At 45.3% G+C, this 15,651-nt stretch overlaps 1 protein-coding gene across 1 annotated transcript in view; it reads right to left on the bottom strand.

The window, feature by feature from the left end:
- Positions 1-1,621: 1,621 nt before the first annotated feature.
- The window catches only part of LOC109911438 (ATP-dependent 6-phosphofructokinase, liver type-like), a 36,268-nt gene continuing 22,238 nt past the window's right edge, over positions 1,622-15,651 (bottom strand). Inside the window, exons 8-12 of the mRNA XM_048599332.1 lie at positions 10,769-10,864; positions 9,642-9,734; positions 6,520-6,645; positions 4,134-4,198; positions 1,622-1,733 (exon numbers count right to left, since the gene is read on the bottom strand). Coding sequence (XP_048455289.1) covers positions 1,658-1,733; positions 4,134-4,198; positions 6,520-6,645; positions 9,642-9,734; positions 10,769-10,864 — 456 coding nt within the window. The 3' untranslated portion in view covers positions 1,622-1,657. The remainder of the gene's footprint in view (positions 1,734-4,133; positions 4,199-6,519; positions 6,646-9,641; positions 9,735-10,768; positions 10,865-15,651) is intronic.

The following is a 15,651-nucleotide window of genomic DNA, read 5'->3' as shown; positions in this document are numbered from 1 at the left end:
CTGCTGTGTTCATCCAGCTCTACACCTTGTTATCTCAGATTCTCCAGCATCTGCAGTTCCTACTATCTCTGAAACAATGCTATATTGGAATTGGGCTAACTATCATAGCATGGTTTTCCTTCTCTGCTCGTAGAGGAAAAAACGGAGGCAGAACACTGCAAAGGGTGTCCATCAGTAGAACACGATGTCAGGCCAAGCCACAAATAGCTCTTGGGTCTCACCTCACTCCTGGGTTTGCCACTTTCCAGCCAGAGGATTGAGAACCAGAAGACATAAGATTTAAGAACGAAAAAAAAAATGGTGCCACGAGGAAAGAAATTTTACATAAAGAAGTGCTCGAGAGAGTGTGACGGCTTTCAAAAAAAAGGGAATTAGATAGAGAGAAAAATAAATAAACAGAACTGTGGGAAAGGATTGAGACTGGTTAAATTACTTTGGCAGAGAGCCAGCATGAACTCAATGGGCCGAATGGTGATATGATAACATCATTTTATGCAACCTCTAGAGCAATTGCAGTGCAGACCCTGCTGCTAATTATAGCAGTTTTTGAGGTGGAAGGCCATGTAGTCATGGAGCTGGGCCAGAGTAAGCAAGATGCTGCAACTGTAGAACTCTTTTGAATCACAGCCGACCTTGCATGGGGGAGCTAGTGGCAGACTAACACAGGCGTCTCCCACACTTCTTCACTTCCCATATGCCAGTGGCTGTCTGTGAAGGGCCAGAAATCAGCCCCGAAGATTGTCTGAGGAGGGGAAAGGGAACTTCAGAGCCTTCTCGAAGGGCTCAGAACTCGAGTGTCCACCATTGAATCAAGCAGCTCAGATTGGCTGCCCATCAGTGATGGCGCAAGTGCTTGGGGGCATCCTAACACGTCTCATCCCAGAGTCGGGCAGGGACACTGAATACCGGCTTACTATCCTATGTCTGAACCATAAAAAGAAATAGGTAGTTGGAGACCTGTATGCACTATGGATGGGCACTCTCTCAACTCTGGTGAACTGAGGGACATAGGAACAAGAGACCATTCAGTCCCTCAAGTATACTCTACCCTTATTCAATTAGATCTGAATCTTAACTTCATTTACTGACCTTGGTTCTCTTAGCATCCTTGCCTAACATAAATCCAACAATCTAATTTCCAAAGTGTTCAACTGATGCCCTCAATTGCTTTCCTGGGGGGGGTTGGGGGGGCTTCAAATTTCAGTTTCCCATTGAAGAAATATGAAGTTGTGCTTCCTGATAATATCCACTTGCCGTTGGTGACGCCCCCACCACCCTCGCTATCCTACAAACTCCTTGGATCCTCTTAAACGCCCCAGTTTGATCCTTGCTACACCTCCTTACCCAAACCTACACAAGCTTAGTCCATGCAACCTGTTGTCATAATTTAACCCTTTTAACCCTGATACAATTCTGATATATCCTTCCAGGGGTACAGTGCTCAGAACTGACTGCAGAACTGCGTCAGAGTCTCACCAGATGCAACTTTAAAATTACGTTCTGCAAAGAAGTTGCAAGTTGAGTAACTTGCGACACCCCACATGGGGATAACAGTCAGTGAGGGGTACTGTGGCGGAGCCTTATCCAGCCCCCACTGTTTGGGGCTCTCTTAGTGAAGCGCCTGACGGAGAAGCCCAGCTGTCTCAATACTATGAGCCTAAGAGTTTACCTTGGTCTGAGCAGGTTTCTGGTGAGCCAGCAGCTTGTAGATATTCCAGTTATTCTCGAAGCTCCTGTAGCAAGAGGGGAGAGGAGAGTCCTCTGTTAGGAATGATGGTCCACCGAGATGGTGCTCACAGGCTAGCTGTGATTCATTAACTCACTGGGGAAAGTGGGGGTAGCTTAGCCCTTCTGGTGCATGTCTGAATGTTCACATCTATAGACAACCTCATTTTATTTTTGTTGATGGTCGTTATCAATTGACAGCACAGATTTTTCATGGCAATGTCATGCGGGTATCTGGCCTATAGTATAGCTGGATACAGAACACATCACCCTGTATATTTCTGCATTAGGGACAATCCAGAGCTGCAGCAGAAAATATAGCCACGTTTTTGCACAAAATCCCAGAAATAGCTGTGATCAGTAGCTGAGGGGGTAAATATTAGCCAGCACAGTGGACAGTATATTCCCGCTCCTTCTCAAAGAAGCCCCAAACGATGCCTGACGTTTCGGGTCAGGACACTTCTTCAGAAATGGGGGAGGGGGAAGGGGGCTCTGAAATAAGTAGAGGGTGGAGGGGTGGGACTGGGGAAGGTAGGTGGTTTGGTGATAGGTGGGTGCAGGTAGGCAGTGGTGGGGATTGGTAAGCTTGGTGGGAGGAGCGGATAGGTGGGAGAGAAGACGGACAGGTTGTGTCAGGTCAAGGAGGCAGGGATGAGAGGGAGGGTTGGTCATGGGATGAGGCTGGGGTGGGGAGATTTTGAAACTAGTAAAGTCCACATTGAGACCATTGGGTTGTAGGCGCCCAGGCCCATAGCCCAGTGGTCTCAATGTGGACTTTACCAGTTTCAAAATCTTACCCTGCCCCGGCTCAACCCATGACCAACCCTCCCTCTCATCCCTGCCTCCTTGACCTGATACAACCTGTCATCCACTCTCCTACCTATCTGCCCCACCCACTTCACTGACCAATCCCCACCACTCCCTACCTGCACTCACCTATCACCATCCCACCTACCTTCCCCAGCCCCAGCCCTCCTCTGTCTATTTATTTCAGAGCTCCCCTTCCCCCTCCCCCATTTCTGAAGGGTCCCGACCCGAAATGTCAGCTTTCCCGCTCCTCTGATGCTGCCTGGCCTGCTGTGTTCCTCCAGCTCCACACGGTGTTATTTCTGACTCCAGCATCAGCAGTTCTTACTATCACATACGATGTCTTGTGTCCACTCGAGGGGCCAACAGAGCAGGTTACTTTAAATCTGAAAGATGGTATTTCTGATAGTACGGCACTCCCTCATTACCGCACTGAGCGTTAGCCCGGATTTTTGCTCAAGGGACTGGAACCCAGAGTGGGGAGGCTGGAGTGCTATCCACTAAACCACGGTGAGACGTGGAGTGAAGCTCTTTTCCCAGTCACTAAAGGAACACAGTCTTTTCCATTCATCATAAAAACCGAAAGAACTGCGGATGCTGCAAATCAGGAACAAAAACAGAAGTCGCTGGAAAAGCTCAGCAGGTCTGCCTGCGTCTGTGAAGAAAATATAAATCAGAGTTAATGTTTCGGGTCCGGTGACCCTTCCTCAGTCCTTGTTGTTGTTCTTTTCCACTCATCGGTCCCTGAAGTGTTCATTAGAATGGCAACTGCTGGCTCACGCTGCTTAAAAAAGGAACCTTAATCCCCCATTATCCGATCACCTCTGTAAACCTCCTGTCACTGACAAAGCTGGGAGAAATGACCGAGTTGGGTTGACTGCAGCAGTATCTGCGTCACCTCAGCTTCCTCACACCACTCCGATCGGAATTTGACTTGGCCCTTGTCGATGGCAGACAGGCTTTGGGAGTCCAGGAGTTATTTTAACCGCAGAATTCCCGGCCTCTAACCGACGGTGACTCTCACTTCACCTTTGGAATTCGACCCTTCTGTCTAAGATGAAAGGGCCCCCTAGCACCAGGGATGAAGGCGAAGGCGTTCACTGGAGAGAGGTAAAGTAGCATTGATATACGAGGAGGAAGACTTTCACACGGCGAGTCCCAAGTTTGTGGCGCTCACTCCGCAAATACGAGCGCACAAAAAAAAAACTAAAATCGACCCTCCCTAGTGCAGTACTGGGTTGGGAGTGCTGCACTGTCAGACATTCTGTGTACCAGACGAGATACTAACTTTGCCTGCCCTCCCAGGTGCATATACATATTAAAAAAAAAAGTCCCAACACTTATCCTGAAGAAACGTTGGGAATTTTCCCCCAGGTAAAACGACCAACATGTATCCTTCGACCGACACCATTAAAACAGATTACTAGTCCACAATCACATTGATGTGCAGACGGGCTGCCATGTGAATGGATTTCTAAAGCACTGCACCTCACTGGCTTTGGGAGATCCCGGGTTTAATCACTACAGAAAAGCAAGCATGTTTTAATCTGTTGGAAGGCATCCAGGCTACAGATAAGAGAACTCCGAACTGGAATCCTTACCTGCCACGAAGAACGATGGCTTCGTCAAACCTCTTCTCGTCCATTGCTTTCTGAACGTCCTTGGTCTTCAAATGAAACAAAAAGGAATCCTTGAGAAATGGCCCCCATCTTTAGCCAAAACATTCAAAGTTAAACGTGCTGTTGAATTGTCGAACATGTCGATTCTCCCCTCCCCCAACCTGCTCTGCTGGAGATATCGACTCTTGTTGGCGAAGTTTCACAGATAATCAGCCACTTAAGTGGTATTGGACAAAAAAGAAAATATGGAGGGCACCGTAGACATGGACATCGACATGGCCTTCCCCCTTGAATGGCAAAGGAGGAAGCAAGCAATTCCTCGGTGAACTAAAACCCACATTTGCAGCAAAATTTTAAACCATATTCATCATACGCTGTACCCATTCGTTATCATCAACTCTGAAATCTGCAGGCCAGAGGCCCATAATGTTCGATCACAAACAGGATTGCTCCCCCGACACCCTATCCCCCGAGCTACTGACTTTCCCCTCACTAGCTCGAGAGAGTCAAGGTCACCAGAAACTCTGGAGTCCAGCCTCGAACCCTGAACTGTAGCTTATTACCACACCACTTCAAGTCACTTCAAGATGAGGATTTTAAAATAAAAATTATGTTCAAATCCATGCCCTCTCCGTCCATTCTCCATGACCTCCCGCAGCCCTACATCCTTCAACATTAATTCATTTTTGGCCTTTAATGCATTTTTGAATTTTTCACTCCGTCATCGACAGCCTTCAGCTCCCTTAGCCCTAAGCCTCAGAATACCTTATTTGAAACTCTGTCCTCCTTTAAAACTCTCCTTAAAACCTACCTGCTTGACCAGGCTTTTTGATCACTTAACCCTAAATATCTCCTTGTAGTTCAGTGTCCAGGTTTTGTCTAGCAACACTCCTCTAAAGCGCCTTGGGATGTTTTACTGTGCTAAAAATAGGTGCTATATAAATGCAACTGTTAATAAACAGGATATCATGGGAGCTTGGCTTCGTTTGTTTATAAACATAACAAAAAAGAACCCTTTAAACACAACTGCTTAATCCCACCACCTACCAAGATGACACATTGCGAGCACGAGGCCATTCAGCCCCTTGAACCCGATCTGCCATTCAATTTGACTGTGACTGCTCTGTAGATCAACCTTAATTATGCAACTTGTTACATTTTCTGTATTATTAAATGCCATCAAAAAAGTAATGCTTCTAACTTATATCATTAAGAAGAGAGGCATGTTATCAAAGCTGCTCAAAATCAAAATAATCGCAAGAACTCATACTGGAGAGCACCGCTGTTGGGTGACTGCTTGGAATTTGGCATTTTTGCTCTCATCCTGATGAGGAACAAGACACAAAACTTTGGCAAAAATCTCTTCTTTCAACAACACTCTAAGTTCTGCACTACCAAGCACTAATACCATGCTTGAAATTTTCAATGCCCCCACAATCTCAACAGCTTGTGGAGCGCAGAGTTTCAGGTTTCTGTAGCCCACGTGTGAAGAAATATTCCCCCGATATCACCGCTGAATGGCCCTAGGTTTAAATTTAAGAGGTCATGTACCCTTGCTTTGGATTTCCCCACCAAACATACTGGTTTTCTTCTACCTTACTTATCAAAGTCTTTAAAGTATCTTAAGCAGCTCAATCTGATCCAGTTTTAATTTTCTGTCCTCAAGCCTAGTCTAAGTTACTGCTCCTCATGATTAGTCATTCTGGTGAACCTCCAGCACACATCCTCCAAGGCCAAAACCTGCTTCCTGAGGTGTAATAACCAGAACTGAGCACCATACTCCAGACAAAGTCTAGCCAGAGCTCTGTACAGCTGTGATACAACTTCCACCCCTTCGTATTCCAGCTCCTGTGCAATAAAGACTACCATTCCTTGATGCCTACACAGAAGCAAAATACTGTGGACGCTGAAAGGAGATCAAAAATGCTGCAAATAACTCAGCAGGGTTAACGTTTCGTGTCAATAACTCTTCCTCAGAACAGTTCTGGTGAACGCTCAGCGATCTGAAACATTAACTCTTTCTCTCCTGAGCTGCTCAGCTTTTCCAACATCATCTTGTCCTTATTTAGTTGTGCCAGTCCACTGGCTGGAAGTGACGGACCGCGCCCCCCCCCCTCACCACCCTCAGTCTCCATGCTCCTCTACAGTTATAAGTTTCGGACTAGAAAATAATCCGATCTCCCTTCCCTGTGGTCAAAACATTGGCGGTGTCACTAGGTAAGTGGAACAGAGATTTATCAAGACAATGACTGGGAGGCCGGGGGAAGGAGGTAGCATCAGGTTAAAACACAATTTGCAATAGGAGACAGGAACTTGCACGTCAGCTGCCAGGCAGGAAACCTCAACAGGGATATGCCCGAATACCTACCAGCTGCACACACTCCATCAGTGGCAGCCGTAAGGCCTGGTTACCGGAGAGGCTGACGACACAGGATGACGTCTCCGGCGAGGCATCCAGGAGTGTGAGTACAGCTTCCATTCCCATCTTGCTGCTCTGAGAACGGGACAAAGAGAGAAAAGGACAAGATTAATCAGACAGTGAAGGGGAAATAAGCAAAGCAAGGAAGGTACAGGAGGACACGTTGACAGGGAGGGAACATTTCTGTGGAGCAGGAATGGCAGAAGGGGTCCAATGCCACGTCCTTGGGCTGCACATTTTATAGAAAGAAGCAGAAATGCTGAGTCCGCAGATAGTCTGCAAAACAGAACCAAGTATACCTGAAGAGCCTTGGCAATGACAGCGACGCTATTTAGAAATAAAAGGGACACATCACGCACTGTGGTTGCAACATACTGCAAGTTATTCAGCATTACATTTCAATTTTTTTTTTTTTTAATTCTTCAGTCAGAATTTAGAAATATTTGTGTCTGACCACACTAGCGGTTGGGTGTTAGTGGGGGGGAAAAGGAAAACTGTCCGATCTCATTCCATAACTTTGGCAGAAATCTTGGGGAAGGAAATCAAGTAGTTTGTTCCGTTAAACAAACCTCCTCCCACAATTAGCCCCATCCCAGGAAATTTTACACCCAACACTTTCCTTGACGCTGTAAAAGTTTCTTTACAGTTCACATAAGCAGCATGGGCTGAATCTGGTAACTTGGATAACACTGGAGCTTATGTTGGACCCACTTTATGCCGCACACCATCTCGAGGACAACTAGGTATGCACATTAGAGGCTGGTCCAGGAGAAACTCCCAAAATAAAAACCCTGCCTAACAGAGGCCAAAAAAACTTTCCTCTTGATTTCCTCAGGTTTTGATGCTGATGATAAAAACACAAAGGTCTGCAGAAACATCAAAAGGGACACCAATAAAACGTCCTGGAGGATTAGTCTTGCTCAACTACAATCCACCAAGGCTCCTTAGACAACAGCTTCTAAACTTTTGTCCTTCTGGATGGTAGAGGTCATGAGTAGCAGACACAGTGACACCAACATCTGCAGCTTCCCCTCCAACCTGCACACCATGCAAAATTGGATCTGTATAACTGTTCATTCAATGTCACGGGGTCAAAATCTGGGAACATCTTCCCTAACAGCATTATCCCAACATGTGTCTCTATACCACATGGACTGCAGCTGTTTATGAAGTCAGCTCACCACCACCTTCTCAAGGTTGGTTACGGATGGGCAATAAACGCAGATCTTGGCAGCAATGCTCAAATGAAATGAATACTTAGCGGAGTTGCCTTGCGTTTTTTTTTTGTTTCTTTTCTCCTTACATCCTGGTGAGGCACCCAAAATCCCACAGGTAGTTTACCTGTCCTGGAGTGGACACAAATCTCACCATGGGCCACAATTTTGAAGAGTTTTGCCATTATACCGAACACTCACCCTCAACCAACATCACTAAAGCTAATTACCTTGCCATTACTTTTAAAGGGAACTTATTGTGCATAAATTAGCTGCTATGCTTTCTGTATCACAACAGTAATTGTTTTTCCAGAAGTACTTAATTGGCTGTAAAAGCACATTGGGACATACCACAGTTGTGCAATTTGCAGTATAATTCAAGTCTTTTTTTCCTATTATGTCACTCCAGTTAAAGAAACAAAAACTTGATTTGCATATACAGTACCTATCACACTCCAGGTGCCCTCATGCATAATATTACAGCCACTGGAACTTGAGTCACTGTTGCTTGATCGGAAAACTTGGCAACTAGTTTATACCCAGGAGGATCTCACAAGCAGCAACAGAATGAATGATCTGTTTGGACCAAGGGATGAACTTTTGCCAAGATGTTCAGAGATGCCCCCCTTGCTCTTCTTCAAAATTGTGCCAGGAGGACAGGCTGGGCATTAGTTCAATAGCTTATCTTGGGAGAACAGCACATCCAACAGTGCAGCACTCTCTCAACAATGCACTGCAGTTTGGCTTAGAGTACCCACTGGACTGGCTTTGATCCATAATAGGAGAAGGTTCCTGACCAAGTTCGGCTGACAATTGCGGTTAAACTGAGCGCAGTTCCGAGCTCCAGATGGGGCACAGAGCTCTGACCATGGCACATGTTATGCCACTCAAGTTCCCAGTGACTATAATATTATGCATCAGGGCACCTGGAGTGTCATAGGTACTGTATATGCAAACCAAGTTTTTGTTTCTTTGATCATTGGAGTGACATAATAGGGGAAAAAAAAAAAAAGCCTTGAATTGTTCTGCAAATTGCACAACTGTGGTATGTCCCAATGTGCCTAGTGATATTATGGCTGGGCTGTTAATCCAGAGACCCAGCTAATGTTCCAGGAACCCGAGTTCAAATCCTGCCATGGCAGATGGTGGAATTTGAATTCAATTTAATAAAAATCTGGAATGAAGAGTCTAAGGGTGATGGTGAATCTATTGTCGATTGTTGGAAAAACCCATCTGGTCCACAAATGTCCTTTAGGGAGGGAAATTGGCATCGTTCCCTGGTCTGGTCTATATGTGACTCCAGAGCCACAGCAATGTGGTTGACGCTTAACTGCCCTCTGGGCAATTAGAGATGGGCAATAAATGCTGGGCCTAGCCAGTAACATCCTCTTCCCACAGAAAAAAAAAAAAATCATGCAGCAGTACCACAAACAAGGCCGGCATCCATGCCACCCTCTTTTCTCCTTTTCGCCACCTTCCCATAAGGCTTTGAAGTAATATTCAGAAACAGTTTCACGGGCATCTCCCACAGGCATCCATTTCTAACCTAAGTCTCAACACATCACAGCAGTCAACTATTAGGGACAGCAGAGCAGCATCTGATCCCAGCCTCAGCCACCGCCTGCTGCTGGACGCCTGGGAAATTGAGGACCCTCACGGTTTGTTTCCCTTTCCAAGCAGTGGCTCCCAAGGTGAAAATCACTGTTACACAACTATTATTGCTCCCTTGCCTGGTGTCAAGCATAGGTCGGAAGTGGAGTTGAAAACCTTTTCTCCTAGCGACTCAGTCAGCTGTTCGGGAGGGGATCACGATAGGAGGTTCCCTCCGCGGAGGGTCAGAGTAAAACCCAGGCTTACCAGAATTCGATCGAAGGCCGAGGGCGTGCCCCCTCGCTGCACGTGTCCCAGGACTGTGACGCGTGTATCAAATCCGAGACGTTTGGAAACGAGCTGGGAGAGAAAGAAAATAAAGAAAGTGGAAACGGTGATGGAGGAAAATAAGGCACAGGACTTGAGGAAATAGTAAAAAGGCATTTAGTAAACCTTGCACCTCACGCTCACTGAAATTTCATTAACACAGGAGACAAAGGAAACAAATCATGTAATCCAAGGGGGAAAGCTTACACCCAGAAAGGAGTGCTGATTTGAAATGGTAAGAAAGTCCACCATCCCTGTCTTCTCAAAGAAGGATTTATAAAAGCACATTTCTGTTCAGATCAGAGAGGGTGCGAGTGTTTAGTTAGGTAGTCTGTGCAAACCTCAGACTATGCGTTAACACGATGGGGCTCTAACCTGCACCCTGCCAGTCAATTTAGGGCTGGGAATTGTTTATGTAAGTTCCAACACTGAATTGGATCAGACAGCCCGATCTTGATTACTCCCCTCTCTGGCATTAACCTATTGCAGAGATCGCTGGATTGTTCCTGCTCCAGTTCCAGTGTCCACAGAGCTAGGATTCCAGCTTTGCATTTGCAGGTGTACACAACATAGCACTTTATTCCATCATATTTCACTGATGGAATGGATGTTACAAGTGAGCTTCTTTCAGTTAAGCAATCTGATGTGTTGACAAGGTGAGATATTAAGCCGGGAACAAAGCTCTCTTGATGGTTCTGCCACTTAAGACACAATGCATCTGTCTGCAAATTTATATACATTCTGACAATGCAAAATAATCCAAAGAAGGTGTACAGAAAATACACAAATGAATTTAAATACAGAATAGCCAAAGACTGGCATCACCGCTGTTCTTCATAGAGTCAATGATTCAATTTGCACCAAATCCAGGCTGCTTCATTTTGTCTCAATATCTACGAGAAATGATTTGTCTCATGCTTTAAATGGCTTGACTCTGGTCTCTGTTCCTAGATCTGGTATTTAAAATAACAAGTGCATACAGGAACACATCTTGGGACAGGACATACCTGATGCATGTCACCGCTGCTGTCACAATCACACATACATGCTGATTCTCTCGTACATACCTCTTTCACGTAGTTGGAGCTGATCGGATTTCCTTGCCGGTCCATTGCTCCCTCTGCGAGGATGATGATGTTCAGCCTGGAGCCTCTGCTGCGACTCTGGAACAAGGACACACGAGGTTCGGCGGTGAGTTTTCAGTACCAGCTATGGGTCAGTGGACAGCACTCTCACTTCTGTATCACAGGGGGTGAGGATTCACAACCCCCTTCCAAAGACTTGAGCAGTGGGGCCTTGCTGACCCAGTGATAGTGAAGGAGGGTTACACTGTCAGAATGGAAGCCTTCCAACCCTGTCTGCTGTCCCAAACAGATTTACAAAAATTCTGCTGAACTCTTATCGTCTGGCCAATATTTATCTTGTTTTTGTTTACAGGACCTTGCTCTGTGCAAAGTGGTTCCTGTTATCTGGCGTTCCAACAGTGATTGCACTTCAAACAGTAATTAAGTGCCTCAAGACACTTTCCAGCTTCCAAGGTCACAAAGGATGCAACATAAATGCAAGTCTTTCTTTCTTTGCTGCACTGGACCTAACCGTAGGACTGCTGCAGACTACAATTAGACCCTTTGCAAAAGCGTTTACTCCAAGATGCAAGAAGCTATATTTAATGGATTGCCCATGTCTCTAAAAATTAACCAATATCACAGGACATCATTGAGTACATTTAAGACTGAGATAGATAGATTCTTGATTATCAAGGGGATCAAGGGTTACAGGGAGAAAGCAGGAGAATGGGGTTGAGGAACTTATCAGCCATGATCGAATGGCGAAGCAGACTTGACGGGCCGAACGGCCTAATTTCTGCTGCTATGTCTTATGGTCTTATCCAGATATACCAACATTGCTGCAAGAGGACAGGATGGGAGACTGTCAAAAGGAAGTCTCTAAGTGAAGCGGTTTCTCAAAGACAAGACTGATTCCCCCTGCCAAGGGTCAGTCAGTCAGTCAGTCAATCTGATGATTGCTCCTCGGGTTTCATTAACATAAATAGTGGAAGCAGATTCAATAGTAAATTTCAAAAGGGAACTGGAGGTATAGTTGAAAAGTAAAGAGTTGCAGGAAACGAAATTATTTGGATTTTTTTTTCAAAGAGCTATAAGTCACAATGAGACAAATAGCCTTGCTCTGTGCTGTATGAAGCCATGGAAAGAATAGCAGGAAAATTCAGTTCAATACAGAAGTGAGCTTATAATCTTGTGACTACCAGCTGGGCTTGTTGCTGAAGTATTTTTCCCCCCACCAGCTTTACATTCCTTGTGTTTCACAGCACAAGAGCAACATCAAATGGCTCACCAACTTTTCACTCACTCTTTGGAGTTTGGAATTTAAATGTGAGGAAACTCACGCAGACATGGGGAGAATGCGCAAACTCCACACAGACAGTCGCCCGAGGCTGGAATTGAACCCGGGTCCCTGGTGCTGTGAGGGAGCAGGGCTAACCACTAAGCCACCGTGCAGCCTGAGTGGCAAGATACAGTAACAGCGTCAGAGAACGTAACCAACTACTGATCTGTTACTCTCTCTCAGACAGTCAGAAAAATAAATAAAAAACGACGCACCGGGACAGTCGACACAATAAGGAGCAATCCCTCCTCGTCAGTCTTTGGATAATCTCACTGAATCCTTTAAACCCACCCGAGAGGACACGGAGGGTCTAGATTTATTCCCATTTGAAAGTCAGCTCCTCGAAGAGTGCAGCACTTCCTCAGTACTACTTTGGAGTGTCAGCTAGAATCTGCACTAGTGAAAATCACTGTCTCCTAGTTACAGGCAACTGGAACTAGATCCTATGGATGATCCATTAAGCAGAAAATGATACAACATAAAACAAGAGATTCAAGGAATGGCAGCAAAGGTTTGAACCAAAAAGCAAATAAAAGTTATGGAAGTGAGGTGGATATGGCGTAGGATTTATAGAGTCATAAGGCTTTGAGACAGACCCTTTGGTCCAACTCATCAGACATCCCAATCTGACTTGGTCACATTTGCCAGCATGTGGCCTGTATCCCCCTCTATCCTTTCTAATCATTCGCCCCTCTGGTTGCCTTTTAAATGTTGTAATTGTACCAGCCTCCACCACTTCCTCTGGCAGCTCACTCCATACATGCACCACTCTGCGTGAATAAGTTACCCCTCAGGTCCTTTTCAAATCTTTCCCCTCTCACCTTAAACCTACGCCTCTAGTTTTGAACTCCCCTGTGCTAGGACAAAGATCTTGGCTATTCACCCTATCCATACCCCTCATGATTTTATAAACCTCTAAGATCATCCCTCAGCCTCCGACGCTTCAGGGAAAAATGGCCCGAGTTTATTCAGCCTCCCCCTACAACTCAAACTGTCCAACCTCAACAACGTCCATGTAAATCTTTTCTGCTCCCTCTCAAATTTAACAACATCCTTCTTATAGGAGGGCGACCAGAATTGTATGCAGTATTCTAAAAGTGACCTGCGCAGCGTCCTGTACAACTGCAACATGACATCCCAACTCCGATACTCAATGTTCTGACCAATGAAGACAAACGTGCCAAATGCCTTCTTCACCACCCTGTCTACCTGTGACTCCACTTTCAAGGAACTATGCACCTGCACGCCTAGGTCTCTTTGCTTGGCAACACTCCCACAGCCCTACCATTAATTGTCCAAGTCCTGCCCAGGTTTGCCTTACCAAAGTGCAACACCCCATATTTGACCAAATTAAACTCCATCTGCTACTCCTTGGCCCATCTGATCAAGGTCCCATTGTATGCAGCGATAATCTTGTTCACTGTCCACTACACCACCAATTCCGGTGTCATCTGCAAACTTATTAACCATACCTCCTATGTTCACATCCGAACTATTTACATAAATGACAAAAAGCAGTGGGCCCAGCACCGATACTTGTGGCCTACCACTGGTCACAGGCCTCCAGACTGAAAAGCAACCCTCTACCACCACCCTCTGTCTCCTACCTTCTCGTCAATTTTGTATCTAATTGGCTAGCTCCCCCTGGACCCCATGTGATCTAACTTTACTAACCAATTTTATCGCTTGGAACCTTCTCGAATGTCTTGCTGAAGTCCATGCAGATGACATCTACTGCTCTGCCTTCATCAATGTTCTTTGTCACCTCTTCAAAAAAAAAAACTCAATCGAGTTAGTGAGACACGATTTCCCATGGACAAAGCCATGTTGACTATCCCTAATCAGTCCTTGCCTTTTCAAATGCACGTAAATCCTGTCCCTCAGTATTCCCTCCAACATTTGCCCATCACTGATGTAAGGCTCACCGGTCTATAGTTCCCTGGCTTTTCCTTACAGCCTTTCTTAAGCAATGGCACCACATTAGCCAACTTCCAGTCTTCTGGCACCTCACCCATGGCTATTGATGATACAAATATCTCAGCGAGAGGCCCAGTAATCTCTTCCCTAGCTTCCCACAAAGTTCTCGGAAACACCTGATCAGGTCCCAGGGATTCATCTACCTTTACTCATTTTAAGACCTCCAGCACCTCCTCTTCTGTAATATGAACTCTTTTCAAGACGTCACTGTTTATTTCCCAAGTTTCCTCACTTCCATGTCCTTCTCCACAGTAAACACTGACTCAAAACATCTGTTTAATATCTCACCCATCTCGTATGGTTCCACAGACAGATGGCCACGTTGATCTTTAAAGGGACTCTATTCTCTCCCTTGTTACTCTTTGGCCTTAATGTTCTTATAGAATCTCTTTGGATTTTCCTTAACTCTACTTGCCAAAGCTATCTTGTGTCCTCTTTCTGTCCTGCTGATTTCCTTAAACGTATTCTTACTGCCCTTATACTCCTCTAGTGATTCACCCGATCCCAGCTGTCTACAGCTGATATATGCCTCCTTCTTTTTCTTGACCAGAACCCGAATTTCTCTAGTCAGCCAGCATTCCCTATAGCTGAGAGAATAGTAAGAACTGCCGATGCTGGAGTCTGAGATAATACAGTGTGGAGCTGTAGGAACACAGCAGGCCTGGCAGCATCAGAGGAGCAGCAAAGTTGACATTTCGGGTTGGGACTCTTCTTCAGAAATTCCTGCTGTGTTCCTCCAGCTCCACACTGTCTTATCTCTATTCCCTATAGCTGCCAGCCTTGCCCTTCGCCCTAACAGGAACATACTGCCTCTGAACTCGTTATCCCATTTTTTAAGGCCTCCCACTTCCCAATCGTCTCTTTACCTACAACTAGCCTTTCCTAGTCATCTTTTGAAAGTTCCTGTCTAAAACTGTTAAAATTAGACTTAGTCCAATTTAGAACTTCAACTTTTCAATCAGTTCTATTCTTTTCCATAATTATTTTAAAACTAATAGAATTACGATCACTCGCCCCAAAATGCTCCCCACTGACAACTGTGTAACTTGCCCTGTCTTATTTCCCAACAGAAGGACAAGTATTGTTCCTTCTCTAATAGGTGCATCCACATATTGAATAAGAGTTTTCTCGTACACACTTAAATCCCTCCCCATCCAAGCCTTTAACACTATAACAGTCCCAATCTATTCTTGAAAAGTTAAAACCCCACCATTGCAACCCTATTATTCTTACAGATATTGGAGATCTCCTTACATTTTTGCTTCTCAATTTCCCACTGACTATTGGCAGGGGAAAGGGGCCCATAATACAATCCCAACAAGGTGGTCATCTCTTTCTTGTTTCTCAGTTCCACCCATATATCTTCACTGAATGATCTCCCAGGAATATCCTCCCTATTCACGATGTAGAGTCCTGAAGAAGTGACCCAGTAAACACAAGTACAAATCCCAGTACAACAGCCTGAGAATCTCAATTAAAATAGCCGGAATTAATAGCTAGTATGAAGAAGTTTTTAAAACATCAACTGGTTTCCTTTAGAGAAGCAAAGCTGTTGGCCCTATCCAGT

The sequence above is a fragment of the Rhincodon typus genome, chromosome 7, assembly GCF_021869965.1.
Source record: "Rhincodon typus isolate 14 chromosome 7, sRhiTyp1.1, whole genome shotgun sequence".
Taxonomy (NCBI): Eukaryota; Metazoa; Chordata; class Chondrichthyes; order Orectolobiformes; family Rhincodontidae; genus Rhincodon; species Rhincodon typus.
The sequence above is the reverse complement of the archived record's forward strand: the minus strand, read 5'-3'. Positions and strand labels throughout refer to the sequence as shown.